Source organism: Ictidomys tridecemlineatus, chromosome 2, assembly GCF_052094955.1.
Source record: "Ictidomys tridecemlineatus isolate mIctTri1 chromosome 2, mIctTri1.hap1, whole genome shotgun sequence".
Taxonomy (NCBI): Eukaryota; Metazoa; Chordata; class Mammalia; order Rodentia; family Sciuridae; genus Ictidomys; species Ictidomys tridecemlineatus.
In genome coordinates, this window is record NC_135478.1 from 145,867,065 (window position 1) to 145,894,257 (window position 27,193).

A 27,193-nucleotide genomic window follows, 5' to 3' on the forward strand; every position below is an offset into this window, starting at 1 on the left:
ATGACTCCAGGCTTTCACTCATGTGGTTTGCACTGCCCAGAATGTTCTTTATTCCTTCTGTGTAACTCAAGTTTTGTTTTTTTTTTTTTAAATTCAGGGCTGTGCTGACTTCCCACTTCCTCCGGGAGCCTGCTTGGTTAAGGATAGAAAAGCAATTGCCCTGCTCCCTCCACAGGATCCTGCAACATGGAGCATCCCAGTCTCTGAATTCTCCTGGAAACTGATTTCTTGGACTCCTGTTCTCCACATGTAACCGCAGGACTGGAGTCTCAGGAGTGTACTCTGAGTAGCAGGACGGGACCCTGCACTGAGAAGGGCCCAGACTTGGTCAAATGCTCTGCTGTCACTGTCTTGAAATTCCTAATAATATTTTAACACAGGACCCACAATCTCATTTTGAACTGGGCCCCACTAATTATGTAGCCAGTCCTGTCTAACCACAAATATTAACGTGAAGCAATAGCTAATCATAGCTTTGATTATAAAATATATACTCTGAATATGAATCAGTTACAGTAAATTGACACTTATAATTTACCACAGTCTAGGAAAAGTCACAAGTTACTTTAAAGATTTTTATGCCCTTACCATAATCCTTTTCATGAAGAAATGCTTAGTAAAGATAAGAGATCAGGAATGACTAAACTTCTATCACTTTCTGTCAGAGTGTTAAAGCATGGATAAGAAAAATCAATGAAAACTTCCCCAGGTCACAGAAATTAGTAGTGGCACCTAGACCAAGGAGTTGACATTTAATAGCAATTAAATTTCTAGTGACATGAAAACCCTCAATGAAATTTTGAATTTTTACTTATAGCACCAATGATATAACCTTTAGGATGAAGCTGGAGATCCCTCCTATTGAAGGTTCCTGAAAATAATAGTTTTGTAATGAATGGCGCACATCCCCCAGAAAGGTACGGTCAAGTCTTAACCCTGGGTCACTGTGCATGTGGCCTTTGGAAACAAGGCAATTGAAGATACAATTAAGATGAGGTCATGCTGGATTGGGGTAGGCACTAAATCCAATGATCTTATACGAGTCAGACCTGCAGAGGTGCACAGAGAACTAGATGAGACAAAGATGGTAAGAGAGAGAGACTGCAGGGACGTACCTAGAAGCCAAAGGACCTGCAAGGCCCCCCAACAACAGCAAGGTAGGAAAGAGGCAGGAGATTGTCTCAGAGACTCCAGAAGGGACCAGCCCTGCCCATGCCTTGGTTTCTCCAAAACTGTGAGAAAATAAATTTTTTTGGTTTTTTTAAGCCTATGAGATTCTGGTCATTTGTTATAAAAGTGCAGGAAAATTAAGAATCCTCAGAGATATAAAGACTTTTTAAGAACTGGGGAAAAATATGCCTGACATCTAAATCTAAAAAATCTAGATCATTTGTCTACTTTATAAATAAATGAGGAACATAAACCAGGACTGGTTATATGATAAAATACATTCAAAGAAATCATCAGACTTTATTTCATTTTCTATTACATCTTTTTGCAAGAGAGGAAGAAAGAGATGATGAAGAAAGAGGGGTATGAGGATAAAGAGTGAGAAATACAGAGACAGGGAAAACTAAACAAAAGGCACAATTGAGAGACACAAATAGAAGAATAATAAAATAATGATAGAGGTTAACAACAAATGAATACTTACTACAAGGACCAGGAGATCATAAGTGCTTTAGAGGTATTCCTTAAACCTCACAACATTCCCATTTTACAGATGAGGAAGTTGAGGCCAAGGGAACCAAGTTCTTTGCCAAAGATCATATTGTGGCCAGGAGTGCTAAAGCCACCTATGACAACCTCGCCATGTTCTAAATGTGGGAGGGAAGGTTGGCCATCCAGATACTGGGGGCTCTGGGGTTTGAGTTTTAGAATTCAGCCACAAAGTGTTATTGGAGAGACTATTCTGGAGTGCTGGGGGTGTGGTTCAGTGGTAGAGCACTTGTCAAGCATATGTGAGGGCCTGGGTTCAATCCCCAGCATCACACACACACACACACAAAAAAAAAAAAAAAAAAAAAAAAAGGAAGAAAGATTATTCCAGTTACATGTGAGTGCCTCTTCCAGTCAACTACATAATATAAAATGAGCTAAGTCCATACAAATATGCCATACTTATATAATTATAACCCACTAATTAAAACAAAATAATAGGCCAGGCTCAGTGGCACATGCCTGTCATCCCAGCGGCTTGGGAGGCTGAGGCAGGAGGATAAGTTCAAAGCCAGCCTTAGCAACCCTAAGCAACTCTGCAAGACCCTGTCTCTAAATTTAAAAGGGGATGCGGATATGGTTCAGTGGTTAAACACCCCTGGGTTCAGTTCCTAGTACCAAAATAATAATAATAATAATGATAATGATAATAATAATAATAATAATGATAATAATAATAATGGAAGGGGGATAGGTAGAGTAGAGCAAGCAGATCAGGGGCAGGGAGGAGGAGGAAAAGGGAAGGTACTAGGAAATGAGACTGAGCAAATGATGTTATGTGCTTGTATGAATAGGGCTTAATGAATCCCACTATTGTGTATAATTATAATACATCAATAAGAAAATAGAATTTTAAAAGTTACATTTGATTAAAAACATAAACTGAGTTAAATTATAGTGATTGTCTCTTGATAAATAATTTTCATTTTAGGGTGGAGTCTGTTATTTTTGCCATTCTTTAAATAAATACCTCTTCATGCCAAATAGGTGTGAATATCATTAGAAAATTCCGGCTTTAAATGAGCAAGAATTGCATCGGCCTACAAGGTTGAAAAAGTACATAATCATTGCATGATGTGAGGCATCACTGTAATTTGATTCCAAAAGTTTTAGTTCTGACACTATTCTGGCTTTTCCTGTTTGCTTGAAAACAGGCATAGTAGATACGTGTGTGCAGTCAGGGACAGTGGCTGGGAGCTTTCTGATAGGATGGAGCACAGATTCCCAGTCTTTTGGGGCTTCTGTTCATTCCTCTTGACAAAGTTCCTGGATAGAGTAAGAAAGAGGAATTTATATGGAACAGACCTGACAGGGGCAAAAAAGTCTTGTTATGGGGTGAGGAATCAATTCTACTGGCAGTTGCCCATCTCAGACGAGTCCAGAAAGGAGAGAGCAAGGCCTGATAAACATGAAAATGTGATTATTTATTATTTTTATTGAACTTACTCTATGCCCTGTACCCAATATCCCCAAATAAGAATATAAATTATAAATAAAAAAAGTTTCAGAATAAAATCTATTAGAAGTCAACATAAAGAAACAGCTATTATAAAATTAAGGTTTAAAACAGAAATTCCAAGCAGACAGTGGAGACTTTGATAAGAAAATTTCTTTCTCAGTTAGTGGCTTGTTACTAAAAGCCCACTGTTGTATTTATAGCACAGAGCTGCTTTTGGAATGTTCTTCCAAAGTCCATGCAAAGTTTCCACTTACACTTCTATGGGGGTGCGGGGAGGGCAAGGGGCAAGGAAGGACAGAGGGAATGCCTCCTCCAGCCCTGGTCACTCATTCTTAAGGTCAATGGCACGAATAGTACGATTGAGAGCCACAATCAACTGCTGCCACTACTCTGGGGTCTGTTAAGTTTCAAAGATGTCTATTTAAAACACATGAGAGAAGGCTCCTGTCTGGCTTTTGTATCCCTCTCAACATATTGTCTCTTCTCTGCCTTTCTTTGTCTCAATAGCTGAAAATTAGAAGAGGCCACACTGAATAGATTCTGAGTTTTTAAGTGAACATTTTTGAAACTGGTGTTTTTCACTGATATTGAACATATCAGGTAGCAACAGTACTATTTAAGAAATAAAATGCACTGTCTTTTTGTTTTAAAATGTCTGAACAGTAAATTTCCATTCAGAGTCCTAAGATTGAAAAGACTGACTGAACGTTGCTTTGAAGCCTATCAATCAACTAAATACACATGTGTATTTTTAACATGAGCTCAGACACAGCATATACATGGAGAAGCTAGTCTATAAAGACATTATGGTAGGTGCATATTTCCAATAGTATCTTAAAGCCAATATAATTGGAATTTTTGAGAGGAAGGAAAAATATTTATAAGTCCAAGAAGATCCACCCTCTCTTCCATGGTAGCATATCCACAGGATGCCCCAAACCAAGGATTTCTGCCAAAAGTCAGAAAAACACGTTCTTAAGGCAGAAAAATAATGAAGGTTAAAATAGAAAACAGGAAGGAGAAAAAAAACAAACCATAGACTTTCTATGCTCCAAATTAGATCTGTCACTGTTGGGTGTTGGGAGAACTATTAAGAGCCTCAGCATGGAACAAAACCTATATAATGCAATTCTTCACCCTAATGCTAAATATGTAGGGCTGAATAATTCCATTCCTCAGTTGAATGATAGCATACAAATGCCTGAGCCATTTGCCTTCTAAAAACAGAAGCAGGGAGACACACCAAACTCACACGAACGTCTATTATCTCATAGACGCATGTTGGTTCTGGTGGAGGATTGGCAAGTAAGAGCAGAAAATCTGTTTCCCTGTCACCTCTGACCAAGGGTTATCTAGTCCCAACAGTCACTAGGGTTTACTGGCCCTAAAGGAACTGACTTTAAAAAAGAAGGCAATTCATATTTTCTTTCTCGTGCCTGTTCTCTTCTACCTGAATGCTTCCTCTCCAATCTCTCCAGTCTTCTCAGTTGTCAGCCTATCTGCTGGGGTAAATTTCTGACTCTCGTCTCTCAGCAGCATGTCAAGCCAGGCAATGTGGCATCAGATTCCCTACCTGCCCTTTTGGGACAACACAGTAAAAGAAATAGGCCATAATTTTCTGACGGCAGGTCATAGGTACAAGTGCTGATCTAAAATGGAGATGATAGTCATTCTTGTTTTAAAAACACACGTGGGAAAGTCCACTTCAGAGGCTTCCCTATCTTTGTTTGGTCTGGGCAGCAGGACCCAGCTTGGCTAGGCGAGGAGGGTGGCCCTGCACCCAGAGTATACACAAAGCAACTGGCTGATATCTCTCCTCATCATTTGCTTTCACAGCTGGCTACACAGAAACAGAGGGAGGTAGCACCGTTTGAAAACAAAGGACAAAATGCAGAATGTGAAATGGCAACTGTTTTCACTTGCTCAGAGACAGCAAGTTTCTTTACTGCTACTCAGAGTGGAAAAGTACAGCTCAGCTTCCACCAGAACATCTCTAAGCACAGAGTGGGCATGCTCTGTTTTTCTTGCACTGGACACGGGAAGGGAAATGGATCTGATTATCAGGAACTAAGTCAATACACAGATAAGTGTTTCTAGGCAAAAGCATCCAGCAAGCTGCTTTCTGAGGCCTCCGGTTGGTTGGATTCAATACAAGGCAACAGTGTTAAGTACCCAAGCTCAATATGGGAAACAAAGGAATTTTCTGTCTCCTGACAGGACCACCCCAGACCAGATGGAAACCACAAACGGACCCTCCCTACCTGCTCAGGTGTGACAAAGGAAGGAAGCAGAGTCTTACCTTGAAGTTGTGTGTCTTCTCATAGTTGAAATGGTTGTCGTTGTGTGTGAGGGCAGCCCTTCGAACCAGGGAGGAGATCTGTGAACAGGCAAAGAGTTTGAGAGGGGGCCAAAGCCAGCCGCCTTTGACTCCCACCTTCACCCCCAACGCCACGGCCAGCAGCTCTTGGCGCTTCCTGCCTTGCTTAGACTTCCGAACCACAGCGCACTTTTTCTCATTTTCCAGCCACAGTTCCTGGGAGAACATAGTGCCTGGATCTCAGATCTTTCTAGTTTCCCCTGCAGAGCCTGGGAAGCTCTGTGCTGTCAGGGTCTTCCAACTGTGGCTAATGTTAGGCAGCAGATTTGAGGCAGCTGCGTCCTGTCTGCAGAGGCCTCCGGCATGTGACCTGGAAGGGCCGGTTTGAGTGATGGAGGGGGGCTCTGCTTCTGAATAAGGACAGGCCTGTTTTGTGCTATGTCTTAAGGCCAGCGTGTGCCTGGAACAATAGCACACATTCACGTGTACAGCAACCCCCAGAAGTGGCATCCAGTTAGCACTGAGGATCCAGGAGGCAGGGGCAGGCGGCTTTATTCCTCCTGCCCCCGACACATTGCAAAAGAGAGACCTCTCCTACTTAATAGCACATCCCCCCCACCCCCCCGCCCCCTCGCTCTCTCTCTCACACACACATACACCCCAACTAGCTCTGATGTTCAAAGTCTGAGGCTGTATCCAATTATTCTGGTTCTCTGAACCCCATCCTGGGCTGAACTCCAGCAGATTAAACCTTTAACCCTGATGATTGTTTAATCTTACAGGGATAAAGCCTCATCTCTTTTTGCCAAATCTACCTCAGCACTTGAAAGCTTCATCTTTATTCTTATGCATGCATTAAATTGGAACAATCTGAGCACTGACTGGAATATGGAAGAAGAGCAAAGCATTTCAGCTCCGACTTCTATAATCAAAGTTAAAAAAAAAATAAGAGGCAAGATGTGTTGCTTGTAGGATGCCCCCTTGTTTCTCCTGTCTCCTCCTTCCCACAACCCCCTCCAAATGCACAGATATGAAAATATTCCTTATCCAAAACTGAAGCATCACAGTTGTTTTTCTTTTGAATAAAACCTCAATGCTCTGTCTGTTAGTGTCACAGTCTCTCCAAAAGTCCTGTATGCTCTTAAAAGGATCATCTATTTGATGGCCTCCTGTGAGACCATAGTTGTTGGTTCTGGGGCTCATCATTACTAGAAGTGAGGAAATTGTCATGTCTTGAGTGTATTCCTGATCGATTGGTGAACTTTAACCCTGCTCATGCCAGACAGCAAAATCAGGACTTTGGAAACTTAGAAAGTCAGAAGAATGCAGATGTCTGAATCATTATGGAGATGGACAGTCCACAGATTTCATCCTGCCCTCTAATGAGATGTGGTCCCACGTGTCAGCAGAGTTTCCCAAGTAGCCTTGTGGAAGGATCACAAAACAGTGATCCTTTCCTTGTGTAATTCTCTACTTCCATATTTCACCATCATTTCAACTGGGTTCAGAAGTTCATTCTCCCTTTCTGTTACCTTCAATAATATTAAGAGACACTTTTTTATATTGAGCATGATAACTCGGCTGTGCCAGATGTTGCTTACAATGTATTACACACACTTACTCATTTAATCTTTGGCACATGGGTATGAGGAGTAAGGTTTTTATCCCCATTTGATGGATGAAGAGATTGAGACATTGAGAGGTAAAAAAAAAAAAAAAGTAATCTGTCAAAGATATGCAGTGACAGAGCTAGGACTAGAAGACCAAGCATTTGAATCCAGCATCCAAGCTCCTAAACACTGTGCCTGGCTGCCTGAGCTTAGCGATGTGTTGCCTGCCATGTTCTGTCACCACACCCTGCCAGAGGCTTCATGTAAAATAGCGGTCACGTCTACCCCCCTTTTACCTTTCTTACCCCACAATAACTCAGACCTCGGTTATCATTCCAGTCCACCTAACACACAGCTGCACAGCACCGCTGAATCCGCTCAGCCCTCCCCATCTGCTCATAAAATTCCAGGGCTTCTCTGTGGATTAAAGGCATCCTGCATTGCAGGGTTTTCATGAGCTGGTTCCAATATATCCAGCTCATCTTATTTCCTTACACAAATCCATCAAAATCTCTTTTCTGATATGCTCAACTTCTTACCCTGGAAGCTTGCTCTGTCCTTTAGAATATTCCAGGATCATTTCAACATGTCTACATTTTCACCAATATTCACATTCTAATTCAAATGCCTCCCTCTCCAAAGGGACTTTTCCAAATTCCTCCACTGGAGTAAAAACGGTTCTCTGAAATCCCATAGTTAGAGAAAAAAATTTATCCATTTTTTTTTTCTGATTGTGCTGTCCATGTCTTGTGTGGCAGTGATTTATAACTGGTCTTTTCCCCTGTCACACTGAGAGCCCTTTGTGTCATGTCTGTGTCTCATCTGCCTTTGTTTCCCCTGATTAGGCAACAATGTCAAATAAGAGCCCTTCACATGGCAGACACTGGATAAATATAAGGTTCTGGAAAACCCTTATGCATCCAGGAAGCCAGAGCTGTGGAGGATGGCAGACCAAGGTGTCTGATGGCATGGGGTCTCCCACACACCCTCTTGGCCTCCCCGTGCCTCAGCTTCTAAGGTCCTGAACCTCCAGGAGTCTGCCTTCCGGAAGGGCTCCACCAGACCCCTTTTACCTCTTTCCCAGTGTCCACTCCCCAAGAACAACTGTCTTTGACAGAGGCTTGACATACATTTGCAAGTTTTCCAATGCTTGGCCTAACGGTAAAAAGCTGGAGACAAGAAATAAGGATTCTTTTCCAAACCTTCACTGCTAGCAAACCAAAAGAGAAACCTTTGGATGGATGGCCAGCCAACCATGTTGGGTAAGAACAAATTCTGCAATCTCAACTAGGCTAATCTCATGAATATACAGTTTCAGAATCTGATAAACTGTAGGTCTTTGAAAACTGAGCAGACAGGGACTCCTTCTTCTTTTGGTATATGGATGGTTGAATACAAATTTTAATATTTCTTTTATGTCCATGTCTTTATTTATAATGAATAATTTTTATTCCTACTTGTGACAGTGATTTCTTTATCAGATATTTGTTCAATGGGATTGACTCACACACAAGACCATTCAGACACGCAAAGGAACCACACACTGCTCCCTTAAGATCCTTCTCTAAGGGACTGGAGTGTTCCATTGGAACAAGCATGATTGTGAATAGTGTGGATGGCCTCAGGTCACCCTCTTACTAAAGGAAAATTATAACAACAGCCTCTTGGTGAAAACTTCCTTCTTGGAGAGCATGCTTACACAGAGCCCTTCTTTATCTAGGTACCCGAGGACGGCTCCTTGGCTCTCTTTACATCTTCTATGTTGTTGAATGCATTCTCTAGACACAGTAGATTGTGAGTACTTTTGCTGACAGTCTTTTCCTAACAGAATTTTCCATCTGACCTATTTTCATCTATACATTCATGAGACGAAGCACATCTCCCTACATGACATGTTTAAATCAGGGACTTTCCTTGAAACTGCTGACATTTGGGGCTGGGCAATTCTCTGTTGTGAGGGCTGCCCTGTGCATCCTAAGGTGTTCAGTGGCAGCCCTTGCCACTACTCACTAGATGCCAGTACAACTGTCCCACCCTCAATCCCTGCTGTGATCACAGTGGAAGGTCTGCAGACATTGCCAAATACAAGTCTCTACAGCATGTTTACTAGAGGCACTGTGCTCTTTGCCTATTTCAACTCACTGAAAATTTATAACCCTATGAGGTAGGTACTGCTATAATTATCTCCATTTTACAGATGAGGAAAAGAGAACTGAGAGTTTAAGTAACTTGTCTAAGGTCACACAGTTGGCATGTGATAGAACATAGGAACAACTATGTCTATGTCCCCCACCCCTGAGAAAAAAAATTTTTCTTTAAATTTTTGTGGTGGTAAGATACTAATAACATAAAGTTTATCATTTTAACCATGTTAAAGAGTATAATTCAGTGGCGTTCAGTCTATTCGCAATTTTCTGCAACATGACTACTGTCTAGTTCCAGAACTTTTCATCACTCCAAAATGAACCCTGTGCTCATCAGCAGTCACTCCCCCAGTCCTCCTCCCTGCATCCCTGGGCATCCACCTGTGGGCTTTCTCTCTCTGTAAATTTTCTTTTTCCAAAAATCTCACATAAAGGAAATCATACACTCTAGGGCCTTCTGTCTGCCTTCTTTCCCTCTGCATAATGTTTTCCAGGATCTTTCATGTTGTAGCATACATCAGGACCTCATTCCTCTTTATTGCAACAAATAACTGTCCACTGATAGGTATACCACAGTTTGTTGATCTGTTCATCTATTGATAGGCATTTGGATTGTTTTCACTTTGTGGCTATTATGAACAGTGCAGCTAAGAACACTCTGGTACAAGTTTTATTGAGCACTTGTTTTCAATTCTTTTGGGTAAACCATAAAGCTATGCCTTTGTCCACCAGTCTAAAACTGTCTCTCATCCCAATAATGCTCACATTTAAAAATATCCAACAGACAAATGCCAGAATGATTCTTTCTCCTACTGCTGGCCTGATAACTAGTAGGGCTGCTGCTCTGTGGACTGGTTTCCAAAAAGGGGATCCTCCCCATCCCCTTGTGGGAAACAGGGGAGGCTTATAAATAAATGATGAAATAAGCTCACCACTTCCCTTTCCTTCTCCCCACCCCCACATATGAATAAAGGTCAGGATTCTAGTCACTGTTCTCCTTTTCTCTATGATCCTGAGTCCAGAAAGGAACCAGGTAACAAGGAGGCAATGAAAGGTTCTCAGACAAAGACAAGGAGGAAAGGTCAGTGAGCAAGAAGATCCTGGAAGAGAAGCCCTGTTGGGTGCCTGTGTACCTGTGGAGCACCCAGGGACCCGGGATGGCAGGAGGAGGAGGACTCCCTCGTCCCCCAGCTCTGACTAAATTAACCTAGCATCCTAAACCACAGGGGACCTTAGGAGTTCATCTACTGCCCGGGTTTCTCCCCACCTGCCTTCAGACAGGCCCAACTCTGGTCCTCCAGGGGTCAAACCCTCTGCCTTCTTAGAACCAAGATCTAGAGGAGACGATTTACCACCAGTCTACAGTTTTTCCATAGATCTCAAGGACAGTCCCATGCTACATTTTAAGGAGGGCTTATTGAAAATGCCATCCTCAGTCCCTGGACAGTCTCTCTTACTACTCTAACCAGTCTTTGGACTCCCGGGCCCAAAACATGGCTCTGTCTTGAGTCTGAATCTCCCTTAGGAGTTGACAACCCCAGCTATTATCCTAATGACAACTACCATCCTGCCACTGAGGCTTCTGCTGCCTCTTACCAGCATGTGAAATGAAAATTAATACCACTCATGCTGGAGAGGGGGTCTGGAGGGAAGGTCTCTAATCTGTTGGTGTTTGTGTGAACTGGGTTGTGTTTGGGGGAAAAAAATCAAGTTGGTGATGTTTCAAAACACTCTTGGCTCACACCTGTAATTCCAGCTACTTGGGAGGCTGAGACAGGAGAATTGCAAGTTCAAGGCTAGCCTGGGAAACTTAGTGAGACCCTGTTTCAAAATAAAAATTTTTAAAAGGGCTGGCAATGCAAAAACCCAAAAGCTGGATGTTCTCTCTGATATGTGGATGCTAACACACAATAAAGGTGGGGAAAAGAAGTTCATTGAAGTAGACAAAGGGGAATGATGGGAAGGTGGGGGTGGGAATAGGAAAGACAGTAGAATAAATAAGATAGAACTTTCCTATGTCCATGAGTACATGACCAGTGAAACTCCATATCATGTACAACCACTAGAATGGAAATTATACTCCATGTATGTATAATTTTTAACACACACATTACTGTCATGAATATCTAAAGAGAACAAATTTTTTATTTTTTAATTTTTTTTAGAGTGGGGGGGAGAGAGAGAGAGAGAGAGAGAGAGAGAGAGAGAGAGAGAGAGAGAATTTTAATATTTATTTTTTTAGTTTTTGGTGGACACAACATCTTTGTTTGTATGTCGTGCTGAGGATCAAACCCGGGCCGCACGCATGCCAGGTGAGCGTGCTACCGCTTAAGCCACATCCCCAGCCCGAGAACAAATTTTTTAAGAGTGAAAAAAAAAAATGGCTGGAGATGTAGCTCCGTGGTATTGTGCTTGCCTAGGTGCATGAGACTCTGGGATCCAGTCCCCAGCAGCACTGTGACAATAGCAACAACAATAACAAAAATCCCAGACTCAAAACATTCATGTGTACTAAGCCAATGATTCTATTTCTAGGATTTTCTTAAATCAGCTCTTGAGATATGAATTTAAATAGACATATGCAGAGAAAATGGTAATATTAATCAAAACAAGATCAAGAAGTGAGAAAAGGCCAACACATTCAATACAGGGGAAAGGCCACATAAATTATGGCATAAACATGAAAAGACATCAGGTAAATATTAACCTAGATGATTGAAATAACATCTAATGATGATAGGATTTACCCCTGACAGAATATTAGGTGAGAAACGGGCTACTGAACCATGCATGGTCTGAGTCCCCATTTTGTAAGTAGATGCTCACAGAATATATCAGAAGAAAACACCGAAATGCATCCCCTACACCAAACTGCTGAAGATAAGCAACAATTATCTCTGGATGGAGAAATCTTCATTGACCTCTATTTTCTTGTATATTATTTTCTGTATTTTTGGAGTTTGCTATAGTGATTATGTTCTAATTCTGTTGTATAAAAAAAATATTTTTGAAGTACACTATAAAAACTTTGTTAGATGATGGAATTTTAATGTCCTAAGTCAGCTTTGAGTTCATTGAATCTTTCCTTTTCTTTTATGGGAGAAGCTGACGAGGGCCAGAGGAGTTTGATGATTTGCCCCTCAGCACAGAGCTATTGAGTAACTGGATCCAGAGGCAGATCCAGAACCAGGGCTCCTGCCTGAGTTTCCTCTAGTGCTCCTCACACTTGGGTAGGCTTTGGAGTCTCCTGGAGGGCTGGGTTGCTGCACCTCGCTCGCCCCAGAGTTCCTGCTTCTGTCTGTGTGAGGCCAGGCCTGTTCATTTCTAATGCAGTGATGCTGATGTTGCTGGTCCTGGGGTGACTTGGAGGACCCCTATTTTATGCTTTCTACTAAACCTGTGGATGCACATTTGCTTGATAAGAACATCACCTGGAGAAAAAAGACCAAATGCTCCAGTTCTACCTCAGACCCGCTGAACCCAGCCTGATTGATTCCGTATGTGCTGAACACTTTCTCTTACTACCAGGTAAATCTTCTTTCTTCTCCCTGAGAATGGCCCTGTGAGTGTCTCCTCTCTCCTTTGCTTGTGGTTTTGGGGCATGAAAGAGGAGCAGGCCAACAAAGACATATGACTCAATTGCAAACTCATTCCCATGACTTCTGAAGAAACAGGAAAGGCCAGGGTGGAGGCCTGCTATCTTTCCTGCCCCTGTGCTAGTTAGAGAAGTATAATTGTGGTTTTATTTGAGCTCATCTAAACATCACATATAAATGGTTGACCTGCCTCATGCCTAAAACTGTTGCTGACCTCTAAACTTGGTACACTCTGGTCTGAAGTGAAGAGGACTTTGTCTTCAATGGCTGGACACGCCCAGCTGCTGCCTGATTGTTGTTCAGGGACAGATGGCCATCCTCAGGATGAGGGATTCAAAAGTACCAAGGTAGGTCTCACTGGCCCTTCCAGAACTTGCCTCACTTCATTCAAAGCAGCCAGCATTGACCCCAGGTGGCATGGCCTGGGTGGCCTCAAGGTAGACAAGGTACCTTGTTTGGAGCAGGTAAATAATCTGATGTTACTTGGGTCAATTGATGGCATGATGCTGTCATTCCCATCTTACTATATAGTTTCTCTAGCTGTCTTGCTGAGACTGATGTCACCATTTTGACTAACTACTGATGTTCCTCACGGGCTGTGTAAAAGTAGAACAAAGACCACAGGGAAGAGGAAACATGAGGTTGCATTAGATGTTGCACACACTTCAACATGCAGTGGCTGTTTTTTTTTTTGTTTGTTTGTTTGGTTTTTAGGTGCTATTGTTGTATCAAAGTTTCACATGAGCCTGGAGTGATCCATTTCCTTAAATGAGAACTTTAAAAGTCTTAGCCGATTTTCTTTTTCTTCTTCTTCTTCTTCTTCCTTTTTTTTTTTAATGAGAGTACTATAGTTATACATAAGTTGGGTTCATACATACATGGAATTTGATTTCAATCCCCTGCCCTCTTGCCCTCTCTTCCTCCCTCCCCTATTCTCCTCCCTTACTCTATTGATCTTCCCCTTGCTTCTATATTTATTTATTTTTGATAGGTATGTTCTATATATGCGTAAAGGCGAAATTCCCTTTGCTACATTTATGTATCCATAAACATGATTTTGTTAAATTTTTTTCCATATTTCCTCCCCTTTCCCATCCTTCCTGTCTCCTTCTCATTTGCCACCTACTCCACTGATCTTCCCTATATATTTATTTAATATCTACCCACTACCTTCTTTCCTTTATTTTGTTCTAGTTTCTACATATAAAACATTTGAGCCTTGATTTTCTGAGTCTGGCTTATTCTGATTATTATATTCTCCACTGCCGTTCATTTGCCAGCAAACACCATAATTTCATTCTTCTTTATGGCCGAGTAAAACTCCATTGTGTATGTGTGTGTGTGTGTGTGTGTGTGTGTGTGTGTAATATTTTTTTGATCTATTAGGCAACTGGGCTGGTTCCATAATTTGACTGTTGTGAATTATGTTGCTGTAAACATGGAAGTGGCTCAATTGCTATAGTATGCTGATTTTAGTTCTTTTGGATATACACAATGGAGTAGGATAGCTAGTTCATAGGGTGGCTCCATTCCTATTTTTAAAAGGGATCTCCATACTGCTTTCCAGAGTGGTTACCCTAATTTACAATCCCACCAACAATGTATGAGTGTACCTTTTCCCCACATTCTCACCAGCATTTATTATTATTTGTAATCTTGATAACTGCTATTCTGGTTTTATTTGAGCTCATCGAATCATCACATATAAATAGTTGACCTGCCTCATGCCTAAATGAGATGAAAGCTTAGTGTTGGTTTGATTTGCATTTCCCTGATTTCTAGAGATGTTGAACATTTTTTCATATATTTGTTAGCAATTTGAAATTGTTCTTTTGAGAAATGTCTGTTTAGTTTTTGCCCATTTATTGACTGGAATATTTGTGGGGTTTTTTGAGGGGGTGAGTTTTTGGAGTTCTTATATTCTGGATATTAATTCCCTGTCAAAGGGGCAGTAGGCAAAGATTTTCCCCTTTACATTCTCTCTTTACATTCCTAATAGTTTCCTTTCCTGTTCAGAAGCTTTTTAATTTTGTGGCATTCTACTTGTTGATCCTTGGTTTTATATCTTGAGCTTTAGGGGTCTGGTTGAGGGCCTGCACCTATATGATGGAGTGTTGACTCTATGTTTTCTTCTAGCAGTTGCAAGGTTTCTGGTCTAATTCCCAAGTCTTTGATCCACTTTGATTTGACTTCTGTGCAGGGTGAGAGATGAGGATCTAATTTCATTCTTCTACATTGGATATCCAGTTTTCCCTGCACCATTTGTTTAAAAGGCTATCTTTTCTCCACATTTATTTTTGGCACCTTTGTCAAGTATCAGATGGCTGTAAACATGTGGGTTGGTCTCTTTCTTCTATGCCATTGTTCTTCATGTCTATTTTGATGCCAATGTCATGCATTTTTTGTTACTGTAGCTCTCTGTACTATGATTTGAGATTGGTATTGTGATGCCCCCAGCATCACTCTTCTTGCTCAGGATTGTTTTGAATATTTTGGATCTCTTATTCTTCCAAGTGAATTTTATAACTGTTTTTTCTCTAGTTCTGTGAAGAATGTCATTAGTATTTTTGTTGGGATTGCATTGAATCCATATATTGCTTTTAGTAATATGGCCATTTTGACAATATTAATTCCACCTATTCAAAAGCATGAGGGATTTTGCCATCTTCTAAGGTCTTCTTCAACTTCTTTCTTTAGTTTTCTATAATTTTCCTTGTAGAGCTCTTTCACCTCCTTGGTTTAATTAATTTCCAAGTATTTATTTATTTGAGGTTATTGTAAAAGGAATGGGTTTTCTGATTTCTTTCTCAGCAGAATCACTGTTAGAGTATAGGAAAGCTATTAATTTATGAGTGTTGATCTTGCTTCATGCTACTTTACTGAATTCATTTGTCAGCTCTAGAAGTTTTCTGATGGAGTTTTTGGAACTTATAGGGACATGTCAACAGCAGAGAGAGTTTGACCTCTTCTTTTCCTATTGTATCCCTTTGTTTTTCTTGTCTTACATGATTCCACTGGCTAGAGTTTTGAGAACTGTATTGAATAGAAGTGGTGAGAGTGGACATTCTCATCTCATTCCTGATTTTAGAGGAAATGCTTTCAGTTTTTCTCCATGCAGTATTATATGGAGTTTGGGTTTGTTATACATAGCCTTATAATGTTGAGGAGAGTTCCTTCTATCCCTGATTTCTCTGATGCTTTTAATATGAACAGGTGTTTGATTTTATCAAAGGCCTTTTATGTATCTGTTGAGATGATGATCATATGATTCTTGTCCTTAATTCTGTTTAAGTGGTGAATTACATTTATTGATTTGCATATGTTGAAACAACCTTGAATCAGTGACATGAAGCCCACTTGATCATGGTGTATTATCTTCTTGATGTAGTTTTGAACGTGGTTTGCTAATAACTTATTAAGGATTGTTGTATATATATGTTCATCAGGATATTAAGTCTATAGCTTTCTTTCCTTGATTTAATCTTTGGTTTTCTATCATCTTTATACTGGCTTCATAGAATGTATTTAGGAGTGTTTCCTCCCTTTCAATTTTATGGAATAATTTGAGAAAGACTAGTGTTAACTCTTCTTTAAAGGTTTGATATAACTCTGCTGAAAATCCAACTAGTTCTGGGTTTTTTGTTGTTGTTGTTGGAAGACTTTTAATTGCTGTTTCAAATTCATTCTTTGATATTGGTCTGTTTAGGTTTTCTATATCTTCCTGGTTCAATTTGGGCAGGTCATATATGTCTAGAAATTTGTCCATGTCTTCTAGATTTTCTAATTTATTGGACTATAAGTTTTCAAATTAGTTTCTAATGATTGTCTGTATTTCAGAAATATCTGTGGCTCTATCCCTTTTTTTAATCTCTAATTTTGTTGATTTGTATCTTATTGCTCTCTCTTTTGGTTAGTTTGGTTAAGGGTTTATCAGTCTTATTTATCTTTATAAAAACCAACTTTGTATTGTATTGATCTTATGTAATTTTTTATTCTCTAATTCATTAATTTTCATTCTGATCTTTATTATTTTCTGCCTTTTGCTGATTTGGCAGTTAGTTTGCTCTTAGTTTTCTAAGGCCTTGACATGAAGCATATGCTTATTTCTTTGGGACCTTTTTTAATGTGAGTACTCCATGCTAAATTTTCCTCTTAGAACTGCTTTCATACTGTCCCAGAGATTTTGATATGTTGTCTTTGTTCTTACCTGGTTCTAAGAATTTCTTGATTTCTTTTCTCTCATTTTTCCTGTGATACATTCTTCATTTAAAAGAGTATTGTTAAATCTCCATGTATTTATGTGATTTCTATCATGTTTCTTGATGTTGATTTCTAGTTTCATTTCCTTTTGATCTGATAGGATACATGGGATTATATCAATTTTTTGTATTTGCTAAGACTTACATTATGACCTAGAATATGGTCTATTTGTAGGTGTCTGTGAGGTCCATTTGATTTATAGTATTATTTAGATTGGAAATATCTTTTTTTTTTTTTTTGGTACCAGGGATTGAAGCCAGGGGTACTTTACCACTGAGCCATATCTCTATTCTTTTAAATATTTTATTTAGAGACAGGGTCTTGCTGAGTTTCTAAGGGCTTAAGTTGCTGAGACTGGCTTTGAACTCACAATCCTCCTGCCTCAGCCACCTGAGCCACTGGGATTAAAGTATGTGTGTGCCATCATGTCTGGTTGGAAATATCTTTACTGATTTTTTGCTTTTATGACTTGTCTATTGTTGATAAGAGTTTGTTGAAATCACCCAGTATTATTGTATTGGGATGTATCTGAGATTTAATGTCAAGGAATTTTTTTAATGAATAGGTATATCCCCTTTACCAGGATGTAGTGACCTTCTTTGTCTCTTCTGATTAATTTTTGCTTTAAATATGCTTTGTCAGACATGAGAATAGTTACCCCTGCTTGTTTTCAGACTCCATTTCATAGAATTTTTTTTTCTATTCCTTTACCTTCAGCCTGAGTGTCTTATAAACAACATATAGTTGGATCTTTTCTGATCCACTCTGCTAATCTATATATTTTAATTGGAGAATTGAGACCATTTATATTCAGCATTATTATGAATATGGGTTTGTGGTTTCCTGCCATTTTTATTTTTCATTACACTTAAATCTGTCTTGATTCTCATTTGGTTGATTACTCTTCTATTGATCTTCATCTATTTTGGAGCTTTGAGATTTGTCTTTGAGTTCCTCTGTGTGCAGTTTATCTTTGAATATTCTTTGTAGTGCTGGAATGATGGTCATGAATTCTTTTAGTTTTTTCTTGTCATGGAAAATTTTTATTTCTCCATTAAATTGAAAGAGAGTTTTGCTGGGTATAGCAATCTTGTTTGGCAATTGTTTTCTTTTAGAGCTTAGAGTATCTCATTCTAGGCCTTCCTAGATTATAGGATCTGAGTTGAGAAGTCATAGATGAGACTTACTGGTTTTCCTCTATGTGAGACATAATGCTTCTCTCTTTTAATATTCTTTCCTTATTTTCCATGTTAGGCATTTTGATTGTGGTGTGTCTTGGAGAACTTCTTTTCTGTTCTGGTTTATTTGGGGTCTTGTATGCATCCTGCATGTGAATGTCTATCTCATTTCTGATAGAGGGAAAGTTTTCTCTTACTATCACAGTGAAATTGTTTTTAATGCCTTTAGTTTGTATCTCCATATTCTCTTCTATACCAATGACTCACAATTTTGTCCCAGAGTTCTTGTGTTTTTTGATTATGCTTTATTAGTTTTTCTCGCTATTGAAAACTGGGTAGTCGGTTTGTGTGCCCTTTCTTCCAGGCCTAAACTTCTTTTTTCAAGGGATGAAGTTCTATTTTCTAGGCAATCTAATCTGTTGGTGATGCTTTCAAGGGAATTTTTAATTTTTCATTGTGTCTTTCATTTCCAGGAACTCTGATTGGTTTCTTTTAAATATTTCTATTTCTTCATCAAAATGGCCTTTTATCTCTTAATACATTTTTTAGATCTTCTTTTAGATCACTGAATATTTTAATAAGGAAATGAAATAATATTTTAAAAGTGAATGAAGAAAAAGCTTAGTAAAAGCAATATTTTATAATTAGAAAAAAATTATTCAGAAAGGAAAGTAAAATATATTTTCATATGAAGAAAAGCTAAGAGCCAGCATACATGTTCAAAAAAATAATTGCTGGTCCTTCAGATAGAAAGAAAATGATACTGGAAGGAAAATTGGGTATCAGGGATACATAGAAAGCAAGAAAATACCAACTATATGGGTAAATTAAGAGGATATTTTTCTCTTTTGGAGTTCTTTCTGATATGTTGTGACTATTGAAAGAAAAAGTTGAGAAAATATCTAGAACTAAACAATAATGAAAATACAACATATCAAAATTTGTGGATGCAACAAAAATATGCTTAGAGACAGATTTATAGCATTAAATACTTATTAGCTAGGAAGAAATTTCTTAAATCAATAATCTAAATTTCTACTTCCAGAAACTGTAAATGATGATTGAAATAAATCTAAAACCAGCACAAGGGAAAAAAGATAAGGAGTAAAATCAATGACAATGTATAAACTATACAAGGGAAAAAAAAGATAAAGAATAAGATCAATGACAATGTATAAACTCTACAATGTAGATGAAAATGACCAATTTCTGGAAAAGTATGGACTACTGCAAGACCATAACCATTTAGATGGTTCAAGGACCATTAAAGAAATAAAGTTTCTAATATGAAAATAGATCATTAAACCAAAAAGATGGTGCCAAAATAAAACAATAAAGGAAAACTAAAATTTGCAGACCAAAATGAATCAAGAATATAGACATAAATATCCCTATATCATGTACTTTATTGACAAGCCAAGGAAGTCATATGATTATATGGATTAATGGAGAAAAATCAGATGACAAATTCAACACCTATTGATAAAAACTCTCAGAACAATAGGCATAGGGAGTACTATAGATTAAATCCTATCACCCAAAAGATATATTTAGGTTATGACTGCACACATAGGATTAATACCTTTTTTTTTTCAGAAATAGCATTATTATGGTGTAATTACCTGAGGTGGTGTCATAAAATACTAGGGTAAGCTCATGGTTTAGTGCATTTTACGTCCTTATAGAAAGATTAAGTTAGAAACCTTAGAAAACCTTAGAAACCTTGGTTCATTGTGTCCTGATATGGAGATCAGGGCAGGGCCCAGGATCTAGTGTGGTTTGTGTGCCTACAAAAAGGGCAACGCAAGATTTGATTCAGTGTGACTTGCTTCATTACATGATTATCTTCCCTCCTATTTAGTTCATGATGGTAGTGAAACATTTAATTCCCTTACCTCTCATATTGGGTATTTCTTTGAAGTTCCCATGGGGGTTCCATTCAACATGAGAAAGAAATGACTCTCTGATGCAAATCTATAGCAATATGATTTCAATAATGTACAAATGCAGTTACTCCAACCCCACCCCCTCAATTACTGATGTAACATGTTATATACATTATTTACTCAATACTATATAATAAAGTTGAGGTATTTTGATACATTGTTCTCTCATCTTGGAGAAGACAATAGCAACACTAGGTTTCATAGTTGTCATGAATTTGCTGATGCGCCATAGGGGGTTGGACCTCCCCTGTGCTCTGTGGATCCTCCCAGGGTCTGCCCCAAGAGTGTTCCAGTGAGCCCGCCCTTCCCTTGCCCTGTGAGCAACAGCAGCCTGAGGAGGCCAAGCAGACCCAGCAGAAGGGTGGTGGTAGTGCCAGCATGCCTTTCATTTGTCTCCACTTTTTCCATGTGGTCCCACCCCTCCCAGGCTAACCTCCCAGCACCACCCTGTGCCTAGCAAGCCTGACCCCTCCAGGGTTGCAGAAGAGGCAGCTCATCCTCCTGAGGTACCACCACAGGGCAATCCCAGGACCGCATCAGGGGTGGGAAGAGGGTGAGGAGGAGGATGGCCACCTGCCTTCATCAGCTCTGCTGTGTACCCTGCTTCAGTGTTCGGCAGTGAGGGACAGAGTGACTCCAGTGGAAATGCCGAGCCAAGGCCCACAGAACCAAGGGACAGCCAGCAGACCCTGAGGAGTGCCGACTGGCTCAGGCTTCTTCAGTGGATTCCAGGCAGGAGCCTCTGGATCCACCAGGAGTCTCCTCTGCCCCCACCTGCGAAGACACTTCATAGAGATTCTTTCCTGGGACACTTCCCCTTGCCCTGCTCTTTGTCCTTTCTCCCATGCTTTGGGAAAAATTTGTTCTTAATTTCTGTTTTTCACAAATTGTGCAAAAGAATTGCTGTTTCAAAGATTAAAAAATGGCAGTGTGTTTTGTTTTTAAGCGGGAGGCCTCAGGACAAAGGCCAGAGCCCAGCCGCCATCCTCTCCAAGGCCTGGAAACACTGTGCCCTCCTTTCCCAATTCCTGTGGATACTTGCTCACCTTGAGCCAGTGTGGATGAGAATTCACTTGTCTTGAACCAATGTAAATGGAGACTTGCTCTCCTTGACCCAGGGTAGATGGAGTTTCTCCCCTTGAGCCAGCGTAGACTTGATTCACTTTGAGCTGGTTTCCTTGGCCAGAGGAATCCTTTGCCTGGTCTTCAGTCCCCTCCACGAAGTGTGTGGGGAAGGTGGGTTGCAGCTGTTGAAGACACCTCAGGCAAAGCACTGAAGACTCCAGAGTGTTCTATGGCTTTATCTCCATAATCCCACATGCAGGGAAGGGAGAGGTGGGCCAATGGGCAGGGGTGGGCCTGCCTACAGCAGTGGCTGGGTGCTCCACTTCATGCCATGCAGCCTGCCCACCCCAAAGCTCCTCCTAGGTAAAGCTAAATGTCGTGAAGAGAGAACGCATGGGATTTGGGGAGAGGAGATATGAAATGTCAGGGATGCTACTTACATGAAAACATAGTGCACCCAGGAGGAATTGCTCTTATCTTTGGGTTCTGTTGACAGTGAATTTTGTAAAGTGAAGTGCACACAAAAAGTGAGAAATGCTCAGGTTAGGACAAGAGGCTTGGTGCACCTTCAGTCCCTGCATCTCTGCACTCTGGGACTCCAGAGCTGCTCTGGGAGCTTCTTCCTGCCCTTCCCTTTAGTGGTCACAAATTGATGCCTTTAAAAACATCATGTCCCTTGGGTCATTTTAATAGTTTGCCCTTTTTCCCCTTGAGCTCCAAACCAAAAGTTTTAAAATAAAAATGCTCTATCATGGTGTTTTAACCATATGTTAATTATAAGAGTCAGGAGATGAAAGAATGAGTATTATCATATTCCTAAAACATAGATTTTCTCCAGAAAATTGCCGTCGATCTATAAAACATAGTTGTGAGAATTTTAGTTTTTGTAGCATTTCAATAATGACTTGGGTTGGAAGCATTTTAAATAACTCCAAGTTTTATACTTCATTTAAAAATTTTTTTTTAAATTAATAACATGGCTCCATTAAAAAAATTTTGTCCATAGCAAAATGTTTCCAAAGATCTCCTGAAGAGTTGGTAAGAAGGCAGCCCTATAATGGGCCTTGTGCTATTTCAGTGGAAAATTCTGTGTGCTTATCAAGCCCATGGCCATAGAAATGACAATTGATCTCTAACAATGGTAAACAGGTTTTGTTTGTTGGGAATTCCTTAACACTGAAGACTCTGGCCACCAGGCTTTCTGAGCTAAAATTCCTGCTTTAACCTCCTTATGCCTCATTTTCACAAACGTGAAATGTGGGCAGCAGTAGGTCCCTCCGAGTGGACTAAAGGTCCAACATAAGTTATAAGTCAGATGTTGCTCTAGACCTGTGTTTGCCACCATCCCGCAAATGTTCATGCATATATAATTTAATGAATAAACTAACTTTCCTGATTACACCATTTTCAAAATAAGGCCTGGTTTTAGAAAGTTTTGAGTTTAACTAAGGCTACCTTTGCTTTATATGTTATGAAATTTCCTTACTGACCTGTCAGAATTCCTAAACACATGGTGATTTTAATCTGATCTGAATCACTAGAGAGTTAAGAAGACGTGAACTCACAATGGGAGTTCTTTAAAAGCATTTGGTAGATGAATAGGAAGTTGTATTAAAGATGTATGAATACTGCAAAAACCAACGTATCAATGCTGAAAAAAAACCGATTGAAATATTTTGATGATATCAGAAGGAGAAAAGGAAAAACAGAGTGAGGGTTAGGTTGCAGTTTGTATGGGTCCTGGGGTGTCAATATACCTAGTGGCTTTGGTCCTGGGATCCATGTGCTGCTGCAATCAGGAAAGAGCCTTCCACATTCTGGAAGTGAAAAGCAGATGACGCTTCTTGCTCCTGTGATTTCTTTGGAGAGTTTTAATGTAAATGGCACACTTTTAAGAATAAGCATAGTTACCTTCAGAAGTCACTGGTCATTCTATGTATATTATGAGTGTCCATTTTCAAAGACAGTGGCACAAGTTCCACCATGATGGCCTAAACTCTACCTATGTCCAAATGCTTCTTAGACCACTCCCAATAGTCGACCGTATTTTCTGTTGACTCCCTCCTATACCATCTGCTCAAGCTTCAAATTTATGTTCCTCAAAATACCAGTTACTCCAGGTTGCTCTATGACTAAGTAAGGTTGGAAAATTCTACATAGATTCCTTTCTTGGAGAAACACCATTTGTATCACTGTTCTATCAGCGTTTTCCAAACTTATCTGTCACCATGTAGATCCAATGAATATTTAGCAGTACTCGTGTTCGGGATACTTGATATTTAAGTTCAGGATTGTTATGTTGATTAAAACAGAGAATGCACGTAGTTTCTAATTTGAAAAACATAATTGGGGCTCAATAAAGGAAGAGTGATTAGAATGAGGCTTAGCTAAAAGTCCTGCTATATCCTGAGTAACACGCACAAAAGAAGACTACACTGGATCTGCCAGCTGTTCCTGGGTGACCCTATGCGAGTGGAGATGGTTGTCACATCCTTTTTCTCTTACATGACAATTCATTTGGGGCCAATGGACAAGGTGACATGAATCCAGGTAAGCACAGGATTACTGGCCACGGTTGACAGCTTACAGGATACTCAGGCCTGTATGCCACATTTACCTCTTCAAGTCCCAGTGCCAGTGAGTCTCAAGTCCCAAGATCTCTGAGCCCTGAGCCAAAGTCCTGGCACCCACCCACCTTATTTTCTAAAGACCCCTGATGAGGCTAAAAAAGAATCTATCACAGGAGATTCAACAACCTGTCTCAAACAATATGAATGCACAGGAAACTGTTGCTTTCTCCCTGGCTCTGGAGCCTTTCCAGAAAACTATTGCACTCTTATGAAGCAGAAAGGCCAATGGACAAGATCCTAAGAAGGAGGAGTGCTGTGGGGGAGATAGAAGTTGGGGGCAGGTTACAGCTTTGGGCTTGCTTAACCAGATGTGGCCTGTTATTCTGTGCCCACCTGCTTTGCCCTAAACAGAACCTGGGTTCTGTTAATGTTCAGAACACTAGGAAGGTTCCCTGCCACTGGTCCAAAAAGTGCCAAGGGTTCCCCTCTCAAAATTGACATGATCCATGACAAGTACTGAATTCAGGAAAGGAGGCAGAGTTTTCTTGCCACCATGTTGCCAGCGCATTCCAGGCATGATGGGGAGGCTAGAGATCTGCTTTCTCACCAAATGCGAATGATAAACATCAATGAAAATGAGGCCCAAAGGGGGATGAAATGAATTAAGATAAAGTTGCCCTCCACAGGAATTCTAGGCTTCAGTTTCCAACCCTTAAGGGTGAGGATTTTTTAAAATGATGGTAAAACTTTTACCTACCTCCCATCAAGGGAGTTTTGGATCACAGTTACATAAAGCTGACTAACACAGCAACTGTGAACGGGGAACTCCTCAGAATGTACTTCATCTCATCTTCTCTCTTCTTTGTTCATGTGACTCATTCCTGGTCATCTTTCCATCCTTCCCCGACTTCCCTGCCGAGGGGCCCCCACTACTTTCTCCCTAAAGCTTTCCCTTGTGCCTGACTGGCTGACTGGCAGTCTTCATGCAGTTAACTCTTAAGTTCTATGTGGCTCTGTCTTTCTTACTTGTCACTATATCCCTGTCTTTTCGCACACTGCCTGGCTGGGTTGCTACACAGCAACAATATCTTTGTATACATAAATAGATAAATGAGTAAATTAGGGGCTGAATAGTGGGAAATACATATATTTGACAGGCTGCTTTAAATATGTGTTTCCTCCTGAAATTTGTAACTTTGGCTAGGATTATAGAGGGAGGAACAAGGATTTAGTTTCCGACATGAGAACAGAATCAAATGCTAATCATTTACTCAACAGCACAAAGTCAAGTCAATGACTGCTGTGAAATGGAATAACACCACAGGATGAGACCAGTTACTGTTTTAGGCAAGTAGCTGTCTCTGCACCCTCTCATCTCACAGGTAAGGAAACTGAGCCCTGAGAAGCTGCGTAGTTTGTCCGAGGTCCCCAAGCATGTTGGAAGCAAAGTAGTGCCCTGGAGCAAGGCTTTTAGAATCCCAACCCTGAGTTCCTTCTGCTTTGTCATGTCTTTGCTGCCCAGACAGGGTTTTGCCCTGCCCCAGCCACTTGTAGCCATTTGCTACATGGTCAGGTCCACCCTGTCTCAGGATGTCCTTCCCAGGAGGATTTCAGAATCTGAGAATTATGAATGCTCTAACAAAATGTCCTGCAGCTAAGATGATTTTGAGCAAATCATTATTGACCTTGAAAAAAAGAATCAAACTGTGACATTTGGAACTACAGGCTCTCTCCCCAGAGCTTCAGATTGTCACCCACAGACCTGGAAACATAAAGAGAGCATAGCAAAAGCATCTCACAGACCTGACAGTTTGAGATGCTCTGGTCCACGTTAAAATCTCCAGTGCTCCTCACAGGAGACACACTGCTCAGCACAAATCTTAAGTGTGGCTGGGCAGGGCCAAGCCAGAGCAAAGCTGTTTTCCTTGTAGAAAAAACAAAAACAAACAAAAAAAAACCCTTCATAATTAAAAGAATTGTTGCAACTCATTAGACAAAACTAACCTTCTGAGCTGTGGAAGAGGAACACACAGGGATTAGAGGAAAGGCTTATGCATAAGGATGGATCTTATGCATAAGGCTGAAAAGCTGAGAACCCTTTTCAACATTATCCTTAAGCTGTGAGCCATAGTACTAATGATGGAGCTAAAGACTACAATGATGATAACATAATGATCAAAACAAAAGGTCACCGTGGAGCTGGGGATCCAGCACGGTAGCAGAGTGCTTGCCTTACATGTGGCAGGTCCTTAGTTTTCAACACCCAGCACCTCAGAAAACAAAAGTGAAAACACCCCACAGTGATCAGAACACTGTGCTTTGCATGTTACATGTATCACCTCATTTTATCCTCAGAATATTCCACGGAATAGGTACTGGAGAAGGGGAAACTGAGGTTCAAGAGGATAAATAATGTGCCCAATCCCCGTTAATAAGGGACACAGCTAGTTTTGAGAGCAAGATTTGATTGACTTATGAGCCCCTATCTTTAACCTTTATGTGCTTTTTGCAACATTCATTTTTTTTTTTTTAAAAAAAGAGCAGCTACAAAGCTTTTAAGACACTGTTTTAGTTTAAAAAGCTAGATAGATGGGATGAGCCCCTCAGATCCTTGCCTTCTCCCACAGCCTTTGTGAACCTGGCTTTTTAAAACCATCTTCTCTGGGCACCTGTGAAACACCTTTTATCTGAGGAGAATCTTAGAAGCAGAAAGCTACAGAAAGCTTGCACTTAAATCATAAGATAGCATTTGCCTTTAGAATGTGTTCCAAGAACCCCTGCTGAGCCAAGCTAGGAACTCTCAGGAAGGTGCCAGCATGGGGCACAGCATGCAGTCAGTGCTCAATAAATACTTGATACATTTGAATTTGTCCCCAAATTTCTATTGTTACAAAAGTGTGATGGGTCTGATGGGTCCAGGGACCCCTAGGAAGAGCCAAGAATCTCTGTTGAGGGTGGGTACGGCATGAACCCTGGGAATTACCAGGAAGCTTTAAAAGTCCAGCAATATACTTGGCACCCCAAAGCAATAAATAAGAATATCTGTGGGCAGAAGCTTGGCATCAATATTTAAAAAAAGATACTCAGGCTATTTCAATGCATATGTGCTAAGGGAAATATATTCAAGTAGAACAGTAAGTGTCACAGTGAAATTGTGGCTGCTGGCCTGGGAAAGGGCAGCTGTGCCCGATTTGCCTTCATGACAGAGGGGGAGGAGGTGGGAAGACAATGGCTAACATGTGACTTGCCCAGTGTATTCTATTGTTCTGATGACTCCCTCTCCAGCTCCTATTTCCTCTCCTCCTCTATGTCTTCTAAGAATATATAGA

General features: G+C 40.3%; 1 protein-coding gene across 3 annotated transcripts in view; it reads right to left on the reverse strand.

The window, feature by feature from the left end:
* The window catches only part of Chn2 (chimerin 2), a 296,829-nt gene that overhangs the window by 28,688 nt on the left and 240,948 nt on the right, over window positions 1–27,193 (reverse strand). For 2 of the 3 annotated variants that reach the window (XM_078039919.1, XM_005319154.4), the window contains one exon: window positions 5,478–5,555. In XM_078039919.1, the coding sequence (XP_077896045.1) occupies window positions 5,478–5,555 (78 nt within the window). Of the gene's footprint in view, window positions 1–5,477; window positions 5,556–5,656; window positions 6,089–27,193 lie in introns of those variants that run through there. The other variant, XM_040291802.2, reaches the window with a different exon arrangement.